The sequence below is a fragment of the Phocoena sinus genome, chromosome 7, assembly GCF_008692025.1.
Source record: "Phocoena sinus isolate mPhoSin1 chromosome 7, mPhoSin1.pri, whole genome shotgun sequence".
Lineage (NCBI taxonomy): Eukaryota > Metazoa > Chordata > Mammalia > Artiodactyla > Phocoenidae > Phocoena > Phocoena sinus.
The window spans coordinates 64,174,970-64,196,626 of NC_045769.1; the positions used below are offsets into that span (position 1 = coordinate 64,174,970).

Consider the following 21,657-nt stretch of genomic DNA (forward strand, 5'->3'; position numbering starts at 1 on the left):
ATGTGTGGACAGTTGAGGATTCTGAAGTGTTCTGGAGGGAGAGTGGGCGTTTTATAACATGAGAAGCTGATATGGGTCCCACAAATGCTTTCACTCTCAACATCCTAGGACATGTGCCCATCGGCAGAAGTCTGGATCATACGGATTTACAGATTTATTATCCACTTTAATTAGGTTAACACACACAAAATGAACACATGCCTTAAAAAGATGTCTGCTACGAAGCTGTAGATTGATGTTAATACAAACAATGTAAGCACAGGAAAGCCACAGGAAAATGCCAGAGCTGACGCTTTCTCCCACTCCCGATTACAGGTGCATCATCACCCACATGAAAAGGCAAAAACTGGCATGATCTAGTGAGAGCTGATGAGAAGCTGACCAAAAAACTGACATTATCAAGAAGACATACTAGAAATGCAAATTTATATTTACTATGGGTAAGGGTGAGCCTTGCCCCACATGTATATTTTGTCTGTATATGTCACTTAATCACTATATGAAGACATCATGATTAGCTAATCACTGAAAATATTATTTCATTTTTACCACATCCTTCAAATATTTCTACTTTGTTATGTTGTATAATGTTCATAACATTAGTTTAATATAAAAAGTATTCTATATAATATACAAGATAGGTAAAGTACATTATATAATACATTATGCTATGTGTATATATTTTTTACTTATTTGGGGTGTGAGCTGAGAGGTGTTTAATCGGGCTCCTTATCAAAAATATTGGAGGGGCTTCCCTGGTGGCGCAGTGGTTGAGAATCTGCCTGCTAATGCAGGGGACACGGGTTCGCACCCTGGTCTGGGAAGATCCCACATGCCGCGGAGCAACTAGGCCCGTGAGCCACAACTACTGAGCCTGCGCGTCTGGAGCCTGTGCTCTGCAACAAGAGAGGCCGCAATAGTGAGGCCCGCGCATCGCGATGAAGAGTGGCCCCCGCTTGCCACAACTAGAGAAAGCCCTCACACAGAAACGAAGACCCAACACAGCCCAAAATAAATAATTAATTAATAAAAAAAAAGAACTTAGCACAGTGCCCAGCACACAGTAGATAATTTAAAAGTATATATATATATTGGACTCCACTGGTTTAATTTGTCATCTGTCAATAATACCTTTTAAAAATATACGGGGACTGGGACTTCCCTGGTGGTCCAGTGGGTAAAACTCTGAGCTCCCAATGCAGCGGGCCCGGGTTCGATCCCTGGTCAGGGAACTAGATCCCGCATGCATGCAGCAACTAAGAGTTCACATGCCGCAACTAAGAGTCTGCATGCTGCAACTAAGAAGCCCACATGCCGCAACTATGAGCCCGCATGCCACCAGGAAGATCCTGCGTGCCACAACTAAGACCCAGAGCAGCCAAAATAAATAAATATTTTTTTGGAAAAGATCTCTAAAATATATATATATATGGGGACCAGGAATAACTTAGGATCCTTCTCATATTCTACCACACTACAGCCCTGCAGAGACCCCGCACAGAGGGGGAATCAGCCACTTCTCCTGTGTTCATAGCTAAGGGCAGGAAGCCCATCCATCTCTAAGCCATATGCACTCAGCCGGCCATGAGAGGTTACCTTCTGCTTCTCCTTCTCAGTCGTAATTTGCTTGGAGCTTTCTACAAGATGGAAAAGCGCTTCATGCTTCTTGGTACTAACCATCAATTTCTTCTTGGCCTAGAGTCAAAAACATACAAAAAAAGCAAAAAAGGATCAGAAACTGATATCAAGAGAAAAACTCTTCTGTTCTGGAACAAGTTATGTTCACGTGCTAGCTTGAACGATTGTGTATGTTTAGTTCTTCGTTTCTGCCCTCACCTCAAAATCTGCCTAAAATATCACAGTGGCTAACATTTTGCCCTGAGAACCACTGTGTATTTTTTTCATTACACTGAGTTCATTCAAGAGGGTTATACATTTTGTTAAATCACCAAAGGCTTGCGAGTTTCCAAAACATTGTTCTAGCTAGCATAATGCAAGGCAATGGCTTTACCAACCCCCGTACCCCTGCCAAAAAAATCACAACAAACATGGAAGACTGCTGGCATCATTCTTTTAAATCTGCTTGGCCACAATTGAGGTCATTTTAAGATGCTCTCTTAAAACTTAGAGCAAAAGAAAAATTTTGCTCCCTGATGCCTGGGCTTGAGAGCTGGGCATCTGCCTGGCATCTTGTGAACTACCCTGCATTTGTGGTGGGCAGGCGGAGGGAGGGGTCAAGAAGGAAGCAGCATTCGAAGTCCCTTACTCTGTTAATGCCTCCAGCCTTGGCCTGCGTTATGATGTGGGTGATCCGTCATTCCCTAGACAGTCCCAGCTTGGCAGAGCAGGATGCTCCAGAGATAAAACCAACAGAATTTGGTTTGAGTTGGATTTAGCCTATTCAGGAACTGGGTTGATTGAAAGATGCTATGGTTTTTCACCTCAAGTTGCAATGACTGTAAAACCAGAGAATGAAGGGAAAAGTCCAGGTCTTTCTTTCCCTAGGAAGTCAGAGGCAAAGCCTTCTGAAGGTCTCTAAACATATGAAACCTCTACAAAATGGAATTCAAGGAACAAGAAGCTCAGAGACCCTCCCCTCCACCTTCGGTCAGTCACATGCCTGCTGATAAATGAGAGTAGGAGCCAGGAGCATTTGGTTCTTTAAGGCTCTTCATTCGAGTCTCCAAAACAGACTACACCGCATTACTGACATGCTGAATCCCTTGAACTGTAACTGGAGAGAAAGCTATTATAGTGCAAGCATTTTATGTTCTCTAATTTCTCTGTCAATCTTCATAAAAAATAAAATCGTTCTATTTAGAAAAATTACTTGATGGAAACTGGGAAATAAAAAAAGATTTTTTTTTTGTTCCTGAAAGCAGCAGCAGTTACTGAGCATAGTTTCTCTTTTGGTCCATTGTATTGCATTTCCTGTGAAAGCTGAATATTTACAGAATGTATTTTTAAAAACAAATTCTGTTTAAGAAACCTCATAAAATCAAGAGCAAAACTGAAAACAAACGACTGGACTCTCGTTTATGGAACCTTTAAATATTCACTATAAAAGTGATTCTTGTGAGCAGTCCTTTACCAGGACTGTTATTGTGGGCATAGAAATTCATTTATCTCAAACATTTCTGATTAATGTCCTTGTCTTATGGGGTCCTTGGTTCCAGCAGGAGCTTCAGAGGCAACACTGAGGGCTGAGATGCGGCTGCCTGTTTCTGAGGGTGTCTCCGCTTTTTTTGCACTCATGACCATCTACTTGGGAAAGAAAGTTCTCTTTGGGCACCAACCCTTTGAGATGAAAGAGTGAATTTCAACTTTGGTAGCACAAGTCCCCTCAAAGGGAATCATTGGGTTTTCTGAGCAGATTCCCTCTCCACTGGCTTCTAGTCCTTCCTACTCGAAATGAATTCCTCCTAAACTGGATTGTTCTAGAATAATCATATATATATATATATATATATATATATATAGGCACCACCTGTGATTATCTCTGCTTAAGACCCTGTAATGATATGCTCTAAATTTTCACACCAGATCGTAATTTCTTTCCTTAGAAGTCATTCACTCTTTCCTGCACACATGTTATCTAGCCAACTAAATTTTAAATTACATGGAAACAAGAACCATGTCTTAGTACAGTGTGGTGCACAAGGAGTGGGCCGTACATACTTGTGAAACCAATACAGGAATCCCCCTTTACACATCTTTACACACCCGTCACTGTGCTGCTCTCACTGGTGAGACAGAGATCACAAATGCCCTTATAAAAGATAAAACCAAAACTCAGTATTCATATCTTGCCCTAAGTTTCAAATTATACAAAGAGTCAGTCAGTGTAGGTAATGCTTAAGGGCAGTGACCTTGGAGCCCAGTGACTTGGAATAATTCTTGGTTCAACCATTAACCAGCTTTGTAACATTAAGCAATTATTAACCTCTGTGTCTCTGCTTCCCTACTCATCTATAAAATGGGACAACACAAGGTCATATACCACATTGGTTGGTTTTTGTGATGATTCAACACATAAATATATAGCACTTGACATACAATAAACACCACATGTTAGCTATAAATAAAAGTCATATTTAGAGTTCTGCTCCTCTATTGATTTAGTTGAAAGATATATCTATATAATAACTCAGACGAGGAAACATTTTGCTTTTCAGTTAGCACTTAGAAATACTGACACTAAAACACACGATCACATTTGTACAAAAGCCAAAAGCTTCAATCCTGAAAATTGGGTTTACACAAATGATATTTGTGTATACTTGCCTTAATTTGATGATTCCAGTTGCTAATGACAAGATTTGCTGTCTTTTCAACTTCATTATCAAGCTATCGAAGGGAAGAAAAGAAAAAAAATTTTTTTTTGCTGTCTTCTTGTTGAGTCACAGTGCTGGCTTATTAATTCTGGTACAATTAGTAGCACAATTAAGTGGAATTTTAAAATCCTATAGAGGACATATTTCCTGAGAAAAGTAGTCAAGTCTCTTTTCCTCAGGTCAAGAATCTCTTCACAAGATTTACCCTGAATGCATTTGGTAAGATAATTATTTTTAATATATAACTCTGTAGAAACAATATAAATGGGTACAATCTGTGTGGAGGAGTATCTTGCATAGTTTGGTATCACTTCCAGTCCCATTACTTCCTCTTCAGCATTATTCCATGTGACCCAAATTTTAATACCGTGAGATTCAGTAGAAGTCCTAGCAGTGCTAATTTTACTGTCTTATTGCCTCTAAAGTGAATATTGCTTTAATTTCAAAAAGACTGACTTTTCCTCCTACTTTAAAATAGCCAATGGGGCAGTAAATGATGAAAATGGAACTAGGCAACCTCCTGAGGAGATCAGACTTAAGTTAGTGCAGAACCTTTTCTCCTGAACCATAGACCTTTCTTCAAAACCCACAGATCAGCCATTACTCAACCACTCTGAGATCTAGCAACACTGTACTTTTTTCTTTTTCTGTTCATTAAATTTGGAATATGTGGTTTAGCACAACAAACACAATTAAAATAATTTTATGCACTATGTCACTTTTGACTCTATGTTGCTGAAATATGGAACAAGTTCACTTTAAAAAATTCGACTTTTTTGTGAGAAAATGTGGCAGGGTGATAGGGGTGCAACAGAGAGGGGCAAATGCTGAAAAGAGGATTATAAACTGGACCAGCATTCTGAGGCGACCATGACATTAATTATCTAAAGCACTGTGATCACAGCACTGTGCCTAATTTAGTAAGTACTAAGGAAATTCTAGTGATTATCATATTATTATGTGGTATGAAAATATTTTGTTATTAATGAAGTATAGACTAGTGTTTGGCTTTTATTAAGTTGGTTTGCAAAGGCAGAAGATTATATTACTTTCTAGTAATTCCTGTAAACTTCCCCCATCACCCTAGCCCTAAGGAGAACATCCATTCTGGTAAAAATACATGGATGCCCACTAAACATCTATTCCATTTCCTGACTCAGTTTCATACGTTTGAATAAATTTTTTTTGGTATCATTTCTCTTCCATCAGGGCTTTCACAAATCCCCTCATTCTATGGACTTACCACCTTTAAGACCTGCTTTATCTGGCTGTGATTACTTGAAACTCCCCTTAGCCACTGCCCCTGCCCTTCTCAAATACCTCCTATTACTGCTCTGAACTTCTCACCTGTACCTGTCATTGACACAGATAATGACCATGACCCCATCCCTATCAGAGCTAAGCAGTGTTTATTAAATACCTCTTCATGTTGCCTGAAAATATATTTTAAAGTGCTTACTGACTGTATTACACGCAAATAAAAAGAAAACAGAACACAAATGAAATTGTTCTGGAAGGAAAAGTACACAGACAGACCAGAGAATACGCCATACAAGAGGACCAGGTGCCCTGAAAGAATTGTTTAGTTATTTTTCTTCAATTTTAAGGCTATTTGATGATTATACCTAGTATTTCTTTTACCTAATTCCAAGGTTATAAGTATAGAGAAGCATTTCCTTTCAAAAATTGCGTTTATAATTCTATTTACAAACGGTGTATCTATTCAGTGTAAAACAATGCAAATACAAAAAAGTACAAACAAATGAAATAAAAATAACCTCTAATTCCACTATCTAGAGATAATTCTTATCAACATTCTGGGGAGGTGCTTCCAGGTTTTTTTCTATGCATATATTCACACATTTATTTTACAAAACTGCAGTTATATTGTTAGATTTTCTCAGCTTGTTTTTTAATTTAGCACTACATCCCCATGTCATTAAATTCTGCTGAAATAAGATTTTTAATGGTTGCATAGTATTCCGTTGCTTGAATTCATTGTAATTTATTTTTGGATGATGAAGAAGTTTCCATTTATTCACTACTATAAACAATGCTTTAACAAACATCCTCGTACATAAATCTTTGGGTTTGTGTTTATTTTTATGATAAATTCCTGAAACGTAGGAGCACCTTTAGATCACCTTTTATTTCTTGAGCCAAAGACAGAAATCTTGCTTTAACAGGAAAAAAAGAAAGATTTCGACTCACTGATTTTCTCTTCTTTTCATGTGCACTCAGGACTTGATGAGTTGGTTTTACTGCTTCCAACTCAATTGCTTTGCCAAGTTTTCTGGAAATAGAACATGAAAGACACACAAGCCTAGTATTAGGATTTATATCTACTTTCCGAATTATTTTCTGGGGAAGTAAAATGGTGTGTTAGGCATTATCTAAAATGGTGTGTTGCATTATCAGTGCAAGTTTGCAGTGGAGTATTTGTAGCATACCCACTTTAAATATTTATGACTCCCTTTAGGGCTGGAGCAAGGCCAGCGTGTGGGTACTCACTGATGCAGGTCCGCTGCCGACCTCATGCCCTCCGAGACCCAGGCCCAGGCACTGACAACACAGCTGGAGGCAAAAACAAGGGAGCACAAGTGTGGGTGTCATTTTCCCAGGAGTCTGAGAAATAAAGCATCATGTCTGAGCCATTGCATTCGGCAATTGCACTCATATCACTAATCCTATTTCAATTTCTCCATGGGATTAAATTCTGCCAACATATTTATTTGCACTATTGTCATTACATAAACTGCGTTTTTTTCCCATTTTTCATCCTGATTTCCACTTTTCATTTCATGTCTGTAGAAAATCAGGGAAATAAAGTAGCCAAGGGTGAGAAGCCACTTAGAACAGGCAGGAGAGAGCATGCTACCCCTAAAGACAACCTTTTCAGGCTCTTCATTTCACAGATGAATAAACGGAGGCTCAGAAAAGTTAAGTTATGGAGGATTCCAGAGCCCTGGTCATGTCCTGCGTGCTGCTCTTGGGGTTGGGGTCTAGGTCCTGTTCCCTGCTGGCCTTTAGGACAAACACTCAGATGTTCTACTGTCTTGTGAGTATATCTCAATTTAACAGAAGGATAACTCTGCCCCGACCCTAGCAGCACAAAGGGAGAATTAGGAAATATGACGCTATTTTCCTCCTACATATAGTTGGCCTTCAAACAGGAAGCCCACTGTATCAATAAACCTCAGGGACAGAGCCAGTGTAGACTTTGATGGAAGGGAAGGGACAGATCGGTGCCCATACTGAGAGCAAGACGGTGCAGAGGTTTGCCTCCATATGACTTAGGCCGCACCTGGCAGCCAGAGAATGGGAGAACTAGATCAAAGGCTGTCAGATTTTCTGTGTATCCAAAGCCCGGCACAAAACCAGGCACAAGAGAGTACCCACTGTATGCTTCCAATTATAGGAAAGTCCAGAAAAGACAAGACAATCTAGATTGAAAAAAAGCAGATCAGTGTTTCCTTGGGACTGTGTTGGGGGAAGGATTGTAGACAGGTATGAGGAGTCTTTTGGTGATGAAAATACGTATATTTTGATTTTGGTGGTGGATATACGGTGTATACATATGTCAAAATCAATCAAACCATATACTCAAAACGGGTGCGTCTTATTGCATGTAAACTAAATCTCAATAGAGTTGGTTTTTTAAAAAAAAAAAAAGAAGCCCAAGCACACTTTCAGGAAGAGAATCTGACATTTGCCCCTGGGAGGAGCTGGGTGGCAGAGCAGGAAGGAGAAGGCGTTGGCCTCAGAGGTTCTGTGTCTGAATCCACAAGCTCCCCTTTGTTTCCTGCATGACCTTGGAAGAATCACTTGATTTCACTGATCCTCACTTAACTGGTCTTTTAGAAGAGAAATAATTTGAGTTATTATACAAGTACCTAACAGATTTTGGTACAGATAAAAGTTCAGTTAATACTTATTATTAAATATTGTTGTACTAACCCTGGTTAACCAAGCATTCTGTTCATGCCAACTCCTTGGGAACACGATGCTGGATTCTAGGGTTGCCACACAATAAGACACACACCCCTACACCTACACCTCTCATCCTTTAGGAGGTAATCAAAACTAAAATCATAATGAACACTTAGGGAGCTTTGGCTCCAGCCAGGTATTAAAAACATTTCTTGTGTTATTTCATTTACTACTCACAGGAGTTATATGAGATGTGTTTTATTTCCATTTTAAATACACAATGAAAGGTAAAATAAATTGTCCTAATTTACCTACTTGGTAAGAGGTAGAGCCAGAATTTAAACATGGGTAGTCTAAATAAAGTCTATTTATACTCAACCACTGTGCTCTACTGGTTCCTTTGCAGGCTTCTAAAATACCATCCTAAAAATCAAGCTCAAAGTCAGAGCAATTTCAAAGCCATTATTTGCTGTTATGGATAATGCCTAGGGAGTAGGAATGTGGGCTCCAGAAGCCTTCCTTTTTTCTTTCCCTCTTTCTTTTACCATCAGAAGGGGTCTTTGCAATGGCACTGCCATTGGGTGGCATCTGCAAGCATTAGTCAAAAATCTTTGTAAGAAAATATCACTAATGGACCATTTTTAGAATACTAATACCTTTTTTCTCTCCCCGAAGAGAAGTAATTGACTTCATTCTCAACTGAATTGAAAAAAATGTGAACCAACATTTTTTCAGCATCTGATGTGCCAATATCTTTACATATATTACCTCGTTTAATATGCACCCCCCGATACACACACACACACACACACACACACACACATACACACAATGGAGCACATCTTGTTACTCCACATAACAGAGGAGGAAATCAAGGAAGGCCAGGTTGCTTGCTGAAGGTCATAAATTTGAGATAAAGCAGGATTCACACTTCCTGATTTCAAGAGCTTCCGACTTAACAACACTGCTTCCCAAGTTAATATCCTCACCAAGGCCTTTTACGAATATGAGCTTAGGAGTCACAAAGACACAGGATGAACCCAGCTCTGAAATTCATTATCTGTGTGACCAGGCAAGGTTCTTAAACTCTCCAAGCCTCAAGTCCTTGTTTGTAAATAGGGATCATAAAAAGACTTCTCAGAGATTGTTGTGAGGATTAAATGTAGAGTATCTATGAAAGCATTTAACACAGTGTCTGGCACACAATAACAGCCCAAGAACTGGAAGCCATGCTTGACTCTCTGGACTTACCACATTTATATGAGGAAGCTGGAATTGAACATATGTCGCTTTTTATTACTTTTAGGAGTGATTTTGCCTTATCTCTTCCATATACTTACTTTTTCTTTGTGCTCTGTAATGTTTTGCTGAGTTTGGTTGCCAGTTTCTGAAGTCCTTTGGCATAACTGATCTCCAAATTTGCCCTGTTAGCAAAGGGATAGTTGTTAGATAGGATACAACGGCTGGAAATCAAGCAAAACCACACACACACACACAGAGACACACAAATATATGAAGGAGGACTCAGGCTGATAATGCAATGAATAAAGAGATGATTTGTCTACTATAAGGATTCTCCTGTCCTAGGTGTAATCTTTAAGGATATCCAAGAGAATCCTACAAAAGGAGTGAAGTTTTTATTTAAACTTCTTGTACACTAGTGTTATGGGTTGAACTATATTCCCCCACAAAGGTGCTTAAGTCCTAACCCTGCTGTCTGTGAATGTGGCCTTATTTGGAAATAGGGTCTTTGCAAATAATCAAGTTCAGATGCAGTCACTAGGATTGGCTAGAACTCAGTATGGATGTGTCCTTATGAATGGGAGAAATTTGGGCACAGTCACACACACACACACACACACACACACACACACACACACACACACACAGAATGCTGTGTGAAGATGAAGGGGCAGAGATTGGGATAATGTATTATAAGTTAAGGGATGCCGAAGGTTAATCGTCAGCAGACCACCAGAAACTAGGAGAGAGACACGGAATAGATTCTCCCTCACAGCTCTCGGAAGGAACCAACCTGACCAAACACATTGATCTCAGACTTCCAGCCTCCAGGAATGTGAGAAAATACGTTTTTGTAGTTTAAGCTACAGTAAGAGACTGTGTAAGTTAAGTAACCCAGTCTGTAGTACCTTGTTATGGCAGTCCTAGCAAACTAATCCAGCTACTTTCCTACTTATCCTGAGACACAAGCACCAACTAGCTCTAGATTATAACAGCTGGCAATACAATAATACATTATGATGGAATTAACCACACAGTAACTTTCTAATGGGCCAGCACGAGATTTAGAAAATGAATTCCCATTACCTTCCATGCAGGACAAGACTCAGTAGGGAATCTGGGCATATCCTCCCAAAGAAAACTTGGTTCTTTGGATGGATTGAGTCACTCTTAGCTTAAGCTGATTTTTCCATGTCCTAATTTAAGCCCATCTATAGCTAAAATGAAGACACATTTTTATTCATTTCACTTTTCAATGAAAATAATAAAAATGTAGGATATTAAGTTCAATTTATGCTACTTTTTTCATCTTTATATGGACCAGAGAGTCTTTGTTGCATATTTTTCAGTCTTTTAATTCTACTTTTATTATAAAACATCATTAGAATTATTTGTGACTCCATTTCATTTGGGGAACAATCCCAGGACTCTCCAGTAATTAACTTAATCCTTGGATGTTTTTACACAGATTAGGCTCAGTGTTATAGACCAAAAAAGGAAAGACCTCTTTTATGAATGGAACCCAGAGATCATGGGCTATGGACCTATCGCTAAGATTCTCTTCATTTTTCCTCTTTAGTACAGCTGTGCTCAAAGTTATTTTTAGCACCTTTTAAAAGAAAGAAAACCATTGTAGGATGCATGTTAAGGCCTAAGTGCAGAAAATACCCATTTGGCATCAGGCCTTGGCCAAGTATAAGAAAAAGTTAGGGTAAATATTTTTAAATAATGAAGATGGTAAAGAAATATCTCATAGTGTTTTAAAAAAGATTTTTCTGCTCTAGGAATATGTGGTGATTGATGGAGAGAGAAAGTCCTGGTCAGCAGCAAGCTGGGAGAGACCACCCCCCTCAATGAACTTGGATGCTCTAGAATCCCAAGAGAACGCTATGGCTCAGTAGGGTGGCTTTGGGCAACATTAAAATGAATTAATCAGACTTACCTCAATGGGGTTTATGATAATTAAAAATTAAAAAAAAAATTTTAATTAAAAAATTTTAATTAAATTAATAATTAAATTTAATTTTTTAAAAATTAAATTTTTTTAATTTAAAAAAATTAAAATTAATTTTAAAAATGTGGTAATCACCCCAAACCAACAGGGGCTCAAAGACTGAAATGATTTTTATTGATTTGCACAACCCGAGCCCTGGCTCCCTCTCTGATTTCCCCTCCTACTAGTCATCCCCTTGTTCATTGCTTAGTGGCCAAATGTCATCCTGCTTTAGGGCCTTTGCACTTGCTGTGGCCTCTGCCGTGTATTCCTTCTGCTACATAACCCCATGGCATTCTTCTTCACGTCAACCCCAACAAGTCTTGTTCAAACATCACCACCTCAGAGGCTACCCTATCGAAAAGAGCATTCTTGTCACTATCTCCCTACACCTCTTTTTATGCCCTAGCATTTATCACTATCTTACATCACATCATTTTTTACTGTGCTTCTGTGAATACCCCTAGAGTGTAAGCTCCATAAGGGTAAAGATTTTGTGTTGCTCATTGCTATATCCCGAGGCCTAGAACAGTGCCTGCCATGTTATTGGTGCTCAGCATGTATTTCTTGAAAGAATGAATGAATGAATGGACTTCCCATCAGGTCTTGGTTAGAATTTTTAACCAGTCTCCACTACAAGTCTGTTCTCATTTCACCACTTTTGAAAACTTTAAACTGCTGAAGTATTTAAATTCAGTCCCACAAGTTTGAGGTGTGCTCAGCTCTGATGTCAGCGTACGTGGCTTTCTAGCACTCGAAATAGCTAGACTCATTAAACCCTCTCCTAATCCGTCTTTAACCAGCGGGTTCCTTAGGACTTTCCTTTCCAGCATTCCATTCTTGCTTGGAAGCAGCACATAGAACATTAAATATGATGATGCATTTGTCGTGCTCAGCTGGTGCTGGGCACCAAAAATTTCTTAATAAATATTAAATTTTCTAATGTTATTATGGTATGTATCCAAAAGGATCTCTAAACATTCAGAAATATACAGAGATGGGGAGAAGTGGGGGAAAGAATGCACATTTTTCTCATCCATCAGCTCTAGAACAATCCTGAATGGCTTCCCACAGGAAAGGGAATGCTGTCAGGCACAGCTTCTTCCTCAGAATTCAGTTTCACTTTTACCCTGTTCTTGCAGGTCCTACAAAATGGCTCAGAGGCTAAGCAGAAATAAAAAGGACAATGATGAGAGGGAAGTGTGGCATTCCCTTACATCGTTAACTTAATCTGATTCTAGAAAAAAGTTGGGCTTTGGTGTCAAGAAAGGGAGAGGGTCCTGCTCTCTTTGAATTGATGGGCTCTTGTTTTGAACCTGGCTTTATTCTTGAACCCCTGTATTTCTGCTGGGTTTCTCTTAAGTACAGTAGAAAACCAGCCTAAAGAGAGGCAATTACGAGAGGAGGGGGAGATGGTGAAAGTGTAAGACGCGGAGATCACATTCCTCCCCACAGATACACCAGAAATACCACGTGGAACAACTCCTACAGAACACCTACTGAACGCTGGCAGACCTCAGACCTCCCAAAAGGCAAGAAACTCCCCACGTACCTGGGTAGGGCAAAAGAAAAAAGAATAAACAGAGACAAAAGGATAGGGACGGGTCCTGCACCAGTGGGAGGGAGCCGTGAAGGAGGAAAAGTTTCCACACACTAGAAGCCCCTTCGCGGGTGGAGACTGCGGGTGGCGGAGGGGGGGAAGCTTCGGAGCCGCGGAGGAGAGCACAGCAACAGGGGTGCGGAGGGCAAAGCGGAGAGATTCCCGCACAGAGGATCCGCGCCGACGGGCACTCACCAGCCCGAGAGGCTTGTCTGCTCACCTGCCGGGGCGGGCGGGGCTGGGGAGCTGAGGCTCGCGCTTCAGAGGTCGGATTGCAGGGAGAGGACTGGGGTTGGCAGCGTGAACACAGCCTGCAGGGGGTTAGTGCGCCACGGCTAGCCGGGAGGGAGTCCGGGTAAAGTGCGGATCTGCCGAAGAGGCAAGAGACTTTTTCTTCCCTCTTTGCTTCCAGGTGCGCGAGGAGAGGGGATTAAGAGCGCTGCTTAAAGGAGCTCCAGAGACGGGCGCGAGCCGCGGCTAAAAGTGCGGACCCCAGAGACGGGCATGAGACGCTAAGGCCGCTGCTGCCGCCACCAAGAAGCCTGTGTGCGAACACAGGTCACCATCCCCACCCTCCTTCCGGGGAGCCTGTCCAGCCCGCCACTGCCAGGGTCCCGGGATCCAAGGACAACTTCCCCGGGAGAACGCACGGCGCGCCTCCGGCTGGTGCAACGTCACACCGGCGCGACGTCACGCCGGCGTGACGTCATGCCAGCCTCTGCCGCCGCAGGCTCGCCCCGCACTCCGTGCCCCTCCCTCCCCCCCGGCCTGAGTGAGCCAGAGTCCCCGAAGCAGCTGCTCCTTTAACCCCATCCTGTCTGAGCGAAGAACAGACGCCCTCCGGCGACCTCCACGCAGAGGCGGGGCCAAATCCAAAGCTGAGCCCCTGTGAGCTGTGAGAACAAAGAAGAGAAAGGGAAATCTCTCCCCGCAGCCTCAGAAACAGCTGACAATCAACTTGATGTACCCTGCATCTGTGGAATACATGAATAGACAACGAGTCATCCCAAATTGAGGAGGTGGACTTTAAGAGCAAGATTTATTATTTTTTTCCCCTTTTCCTCTTTTTGAGAGTGTGTATGAGTATGCTTCTGTGTGAGATTTTGTCTGTATAGCTTTGCTTCCACCATTTGTCCTAGGGTTCTATGCGTCCGTTTTTTTTTCTTTTTTAAAAAAATTTTTTTTCTTAATAATTTTTTTTATGTCAATAACTTTATTTTACTTTATCTTCTTTCTTTCTTTCCTTCCTTCCCTCCTTTAGACAACGAATCATCCCAAATTGAGGAGGTGGACTTTGAAAGCAAGATTTATGATTTTTTCCCCTTTTCCTCTTTTTGAGAGAGTGTATGTGTATGCTTCTGTGTGAGATTTTGTCTGTATAGCTTTGCTTCCACCATTTGTCCTAGGGTTCTATGCGTCCTTTTTTTTCTTAATAATTATTTTTTATTTCAATAACTTTATTTTATTTTACTTTATCTTCTTTCTTTCTTTCTTTCCTTCCTTCCCTTCTTTAGACAACGAATCATCCCAAATTGAGGACGTGGACTTTGAAAGCAAGATTTATGATTTTTTCCCCTTTTCCTCTTTTTGAGAGAGTGTATGTGTATGCTTCTGTGTGAGATTTTGTCTGTATAGCTTTGCTTCCACCATTTCTCCTAGGGGTCTATCCATCTGTTTTTTAAATATTTTTTTCTTAATAATTATTTTTTATTTTAATAACTTTATTATATTTAACTTAATTTTATTTTACTTTATCTTCTTTCTTTCTTTCTTTTTTCCTTCCTTCCTCACTCCCTCCCTCCTTTCTTTCTTTCTTTCTTTCTACTTCTACTAATTCTCTTTCTACTTTTTCTCCCTTTTATTCTGAGCCGTGTGGATGAAAGGCTCTTGGTGCTACAGCCAGGAGTCAGTGCTGTGCCTCTGAGGTGGGAGAGCCAACTTCAGGACACTGGTCCACAAGAGACCTCCCAGCTCCACATACTATCAAACGGCCAAAATCTCCCAGAGATCTCCATCTCAACACCAGCACCCAGCTTCACTCAATGACCAGCAAGCTACAGTGCTGGACACCCTATGCCAAACAACTAGCAAGACAGGAACACAACCCCACCCATTAGCAGAGAGGCTGCCTAAAATCATAATAAGTCCACAGACACCCCAAAACACACCACCAGACGTGAACCTGCCCACCAGAAAGACAAGATCAAGCCTGATCCACCAGAACACAGGCACTAGTCCCCTCCACCAGGAAGCCTACACAACCCACTGAACCAACTTTAGCCACTGGGGACAGACACCAAAAACAACGGGAACTACGAACCTGCAGCCTGCAAAAAAGAGACCCCAAACACAGTAAGATAAGCAAAATGAGAAGACAGAAAAACACACAGCAGTTGAAGGAGCAAGATAAAAACCCACTAGACCTAACAAATGAAGAGGAAATAGGCAGTCTACCTGAAAAAGAATTCAGAATAATGATAGTAAAGATGATCTAAAATCTTGGAAATAGAATAGACAAAATGCAAGAAACATTTAACAAGGACCTAGAAGAACTAAAGATGAAACAAACAACGATGAACAACACAATAAATGAAATTAAAAATACTCTAGATGGGATCAATAGCAGAATAACTGAGGCAGAAGAACGGATAAGTGACCTGGAATATAAAATAGTGGAAATAAATACTGCAGAGCAGAATAAAGGAAAAAGAATGAAAAGAACTGAGGACAGTCTCAGAGACCTCTGGGACAACATTAAATGCACCAACATTCAAATTATAGGGGTTCCAGAAGAAGAAGAGAAAAAGAAAGAGACTGAGAAAATATTTGAAGAGATTATAGTTGAAAACTTCCCTAATATGGGAAAGGTAATAGTTAATCAAGTTCAGGAAGAACAGAGAGTCTCATACAGGATAAATCCAAGGAGAAATACACCAAGACACATATTAATCAAACTGTCAAAAATTAAATACAAAGAAAACATATTAAAAGCAGCAAGGGAAAAACAACAAATAACACACAAGGGAATCCCCAGAAGGTGAACAGCAGATCTTTCAGCAGAAACTCTGCAAGCCAGAAGGGACTGGCAGGACATACTTAAAGTGATGGAGGAGAAAAACCTGACACCAAGATTACTCTACCCAGCAAGGATCTCATTCAGATTTGATGGAGAAATTAAAACCTTTACAGACAAGCAAAAGCTGAGAGAGTTCAGCACCACCAAACCAGCTTTAAAACAAATGCTAAAGGAACTTTTCTAGGCAGGAAACACAAGAGAAGGAAAAAACCTACAATAACGAACCCAAAACAATTAAGAAAATGGGAATAGAAACATACATATCGATAATTACCTTACATGTAAATGGACTAAATGCTCCCACCAAAAGACACAGATTGGCTGAATGGGTACAAAAACAAGACCCATATATATGCTGTCTACAAGAGACCCACTTCAGACCTAGAGACACATACAGACTGAAAGTAAGGGGATGGAAAAAGATATTCCATGCAAGTGGAAACGAAAAGAAAGCTGGAGTAGCAATTCTCATATCAGACAAAATAGACTTTAAAATAAAGACTATTACAAGAGACAGAGAAGGACACTACATAATGATCAAGGGATCGATCCAAGAAGAAGATATAACAATTGTAAATATTTATGCACCCAACATAGGAGCACCTCAATACATAAGACAAATACTAACAGCCATAAAAGGGGAAATCGACAGTAACACATTCATAGTAGGGGACTTTAACACCCCACTTTCACCCATGGACAGATCATCCAAAATGAAAATAAATAAGGAAACACAAGCTTTAAATGATACATTAAACAAGAGGGACTTAATTGATATTTATAGGACATTCCATCCCAAAACAACAGAATACACATTTCTCTCAAGTGCTCATGGAACATTCTCCAGGATAGATCATATCTTGGGTCACAAATCAAGCCTTGGTAAATTTAAGAAAATTGAAATTGTATCAAGTATCTTTTCCGACCACAACGCTGTGAGACTAGATATCAATTACAGGAAAAGATCTGTAAAAAATACAAACACATGGAGGCTAAACAATAACTACTTAATAACGAAGTGATCACTGAAGAAATCAAAGAGGAAATTTAAAAATACCTAGAAACAAATGACAATGGAGACACGACGACCCAAAACCTATGGGATTCAGCAAAAGCAGTTCTAAGAGGGAAGTTTATAGCAATACAATCCTACCTTAAGAAACAGGAAACATCTCGAATAAACAACCTAACCTTTCACCTAAAGCAATTAGAGAAGGAAGAACAAAAAAACCCCAAAGTTAGCAGAAGGAAGGAAATCATAAAAATCAGATCAGAAATAAATGAAAAAGAAATGAAGGAAATGATAGCAAAGATTAATAAAAGTAGAAGCTGGTTCTTTGAGAAGATAAACAAAATTGATAAACCATTAGCCAGACTCATCAAGAAAGAAAGGGAGAAGACTCAAATCAATAGAATTAGAAATGAAAAAGGAGAAGTAACAAGTGACACTGAAGAAATACAAAAGATCATGAGATATTACTACAAGCAACTCTATGCCAATAAAATGGACAACCTGGAAGAAATGGACAAATTCTTAGAAATGCACAACCTGCCAAGACTGAATCAGGAAGAAATAGAAAATATGAACAGACCAATCACAAGCACTGAAATTGAAACTGTGATTAAAAATCTTCGAACAGGGCTTCCCCGGTGGCGCAGTGGTTGAGAGTCCGCCCGCGGATGCAGGGGACGCAGGTTCGTGCCCCGGTCCGGGAGGATCCCACATGCCACAGAGCGGCTGGGCCTGTGAGCCATGGCCACTAGGCCTGCGCGTCTGGAGCCTGTTGCTCCGCAATGGGAGCGGCCACAACAGGGAGAGGCCCACGTACCGCAAAAAAAAATCTTCCAACAAACAAAAGCCCAGGACCACATGGCTTCACAGGCGATTTCTATCAAACATTTAGAAAAGAGCTCACACCTATCCTTCTCAAACTCTTCCAAAATATAGCAGAGGGAGGAACACTCCCAAATTCATCCTATGAGGCCACCATCACCTTGATACCAAAACCAGACAAGGATGTCACAAAGAAAGAAAACTACAGGCCAATATCACTGATGAACATAGATGCAAAAATCCTCAACAAAATACTAGCAAACAGAATCCAACAGCACATTAAAAGGATCATACACCATGATCAAGTGGGGTTTATTCCAGGAATGCAAGGATTCTTCAATATATGCAAATCAATCAACGTGATACGCCATATTAACAAATTGAAGGAGAAAAACCATATGATCATCTCAATAGATGCAGAGAAAGCTTTCGACAAAATTCAACACCCATTTATGATAAAAGCCCTCCAGAAAGTAGGCATAGAGGGAACTTTCGTCAACATAATAAAGGCCATATATGACAAACCCACAGCAAACATCGTCCTCAATGGTGAAAAACTGAAAGCATTTCCACTAAGATCAGGAACAAGACAAGGTTGCCCACTCTCACCACTCTTATTCAACATAGTTTTGGAAGTTTTAGCCACAGCAATCAGAGAAGAAAAGGAAATAAAAGGAATCCAAATCGGAAAAGAAGAAGTAAAGCTGTCACTGTTTGCAGATGACATGATACTATACATAGAGAATCCTAAAGATGCTACCAGAAAACTACTAGAGCTAATCAATGAATTTGGTAAAGTAGCAGGATACAAAATTGATGCACAGAAATCTCTGGCATTCCTATACACCAATGATGAAAAATCTGAAAGTAAAATCAAGAAAACACTCCCATTTACCATTGCAACAAAAAAATAAAATATCTAGGAATAAACCTACCTAAGGAGACAAAAGACGTGTATGCAGAAAATTATAAGACACTGATGAAACAAATTAAAGATGATACAAATACATGGAAAGGTATACCATGTTCTTGAATTGGAAGAATCAACATTGTGAAAATGACTCTACTACCCAAAGCAATCTACAGATTCAATGCAATCCCTATCAAACTACCACTGGCATTTTTCACAGAACTAGAGCAAAAAAGTTCACAATTTGTATGGAAACACAAAAGACCCCGAATAGCCAAAGCAATCTTGAGAAAGAAAAACAGAGCTGGAGGAATCAGGCTCCCTGACTTCAAACTAAACTACAAAGCTACAGTAATCAAGACAGTATGATACTGGCACAAAAACAGAAAGATAGATCAATGGAACAGGATAGAAAGCCCAGAGATAAACCCACGCACATATGGTCACCTTATCTTTGATAAAGGAGGCAAAAATATACAGTGGAGAAAGGACAGCCTCTTCAATAAGTGGTGCTGGGAAAACTGGACAGGTACATTTAAAAGTATGAGATTAGATCACTCCTTAACACCGCACACAAAAATAAGCTCAAAATAGATTAAAGACCTAAATGTAAGGCCAGAAACTACCAAACTCTTAGAGGAAAACATAGGCAGGACACTTTATGACATAAATCACAGCAAGATCCTTTTTGACCCACCTCCTAGAGAAATGGAAATAAAAACAAAAATAAACAAAGGGGACCTAATGAAACTTAAAAGCTTTTGCACAGCAAAGGAAACCATAAACAAGACCAAAAGACAACCCTCAGAATGGGAGAAAATATTTGCAAATGAAGCGAGTGACAAAGGATTAATCTCCAAAATTTATAAGCAGCTCATGCAGCTCAATATCAAAAAAAAACAAACACCCCAATCCAAAAGTGGGCAGAAGACCTAAATAGACATTTCTCCAAAGAAGATATACAGACTGCCAACAAACACGTGAAAGAATGCTCAACATCATTAATCATTAGAGAAATGCAAATCAAAACTACAATGAGATATCATCTCACACCAGTCAGAATGGCCATCATCAAAATATCTAGTAACAATAAATGCTGGAGAGGGTGTGGAGAAAAGGGAACACTCTTGCACTGCTGGTGGGAATGTGAATTGGTACAGCCACTATGGAGAACAGTATGGAGGTTCCTTAAAAAACTACAAATAGAACTACCATATGACCCAGCAATCCCACTACTGGGCATATACCCTGAGAAAACCATAATTCAAAAAGAGTCATGTACCAAAATATTCATTGCAGCTCTATTTACAATAGTCCGGAGATGGAAACAACCTAAGTGCCATCATCAGATGAATGGATAAAGAAGATGTGGCACATATATACAATGGAATATTACTCAGCCATAAAACAAAACGAAATTGAGCTATTTGTAATGAGGTGGATAGACCTAGAGTCTGTCATACAGAGTGAAGTAAATCAGAAAGAGAAAGACAAATACCGTATGCTAACACATATATATGGAATCTAAGAAAAAAAAAGTCATGAACAACCTAGGGGTAAGACAGGAATAAAGACACAGACCTACTAGAGAACGGACTTGAGGATATGGGGAGGGGTAAGGGTGAGCTGTGACAAAGCGAGAGAGAGGCATTGACATATATACACTACCAAACGTAAGGTAGATAGCTAGTGGGAAGCAGCCACATAGCACAGGGAGATCAGCTTGGTGCTTTGTGACCGTCTGGATGGGTGGGATAGGGAGGGTGGGAGGGACGGAGACGCAAGAGGGAAGAGATATGGGAACATATGTATATGTATAACTGATTCACTTTGTTACAAAGCAGAAACTAACACACTATTGTAAAGCAATTATACTCCAATAAAGACGTAAAAAAAGAAGAAAAAAAAAAAAAGAGAGAGAGAGGCAATTACCACACAGCATTTCTTGCTTCAGAGCAGTAAGAGGATGTGTAGTTTTACAGGTTGGTGTACAGCTTAAAAATTCTTGTAATCCTGCCCATGAAGTTCGTGTCCAAACTGTGCTCTCTCTCCCAACAAATGTGCTCCCATCACCTTTGTGACATGTTGCTGATGCTTGACCTTGTGTGTTCTGTCTACACACAAACTAGTGACATCCAACATTTATTGTATACAATGTGCCAGGCACCATTCTGAGTGTTTTAAGTACATTTCGTCATTTAACCTGCAATACCTCCCAACAGGAAGGCACACTTACTCTACCCATTTCATGGAGGGGAACACCAAGGCACAGAGTTTAGTCAGTAACTTGCCCGAGGTCATTCATGGAGAAGTGACCTCTGGGATTCAAACCCTTGTCTGGCTCAAGAACCTGCCTGTCCAGCACTCCACTCTCCTGCCTCTGAAACTGTGGGGAAGCAGCTGGAGAAGGAGAATTGCGGGGGAGTCAAAGGCAAGTGCTTTTTAAAATTGACACCGCCTCTCCCTTTGCCTTTAATTGCGGTGTTCTGAATCACCACAACTCTGGCGGCTTAGCAGCTAGAAACGGGATCCACAGCAGCCTCTGTGTAGACAGAACGAGCTTCCCAGGGCCTCTTCCAAGAGCATCTTTGCAGTTCCTGGACGTGTTGAGGGTCTAAAAAAGTGGGGAAGAGGGGGCTCTGACATCAAACGTCACCAAGGTAGCCCTCTGAGACCAGACACGGCCTCTCTGAGCAGCATGATTGTACCCTTCAACTCCGCCTTCAATACTATATCGG

The 21,657-nt window shown here is 40.3% G+C and overlaps 1 protein-coding gene across 3 annotated transcripts in view; it reads right to left on the reverse strand.

Annotated features, from left to right (window-relative positions):
• NOSTRIN (nitric oxide synthase trafficking) overlaps nucleotides 1-21,657 on the reverse strand; it is a 74,485-nt gene that overhangs the window by 34,882 nt on the left and 17,946 nt on the right. For all 3 annotated transcript variants that reach the window (XM_032636502.1, XM_032636501.1, XM_032636500.1), the window contains 5 exons: nucleotides 9,605-9,688; nucleotides 6,846-6,908; nucleotides 6,546-6,627; nucleotides 4,285-4,347; nucleotides 1,597-1,695 (listed from right to left, as the gene is read on the reverse strand). In XM_032636502.1, coding sequence (XP_032492393.1) covers nucleotides 1,597-1,695; nucleotides 4,285-4,347; nucleotides 6,546-6,627; nucleotides 6,846-6,908; nucleotides 9,605-9,688 — 391 coding nt within the window. The remainder of the gene's footprint in view (nucleotides 1-1,596; nucleotides 1,696-4,284; nucleotides 4,348-6,545; nucleotides 6,628-6,845; nucleotides 6,909-9,604; nucleotides 9,689-21,657) is intronic.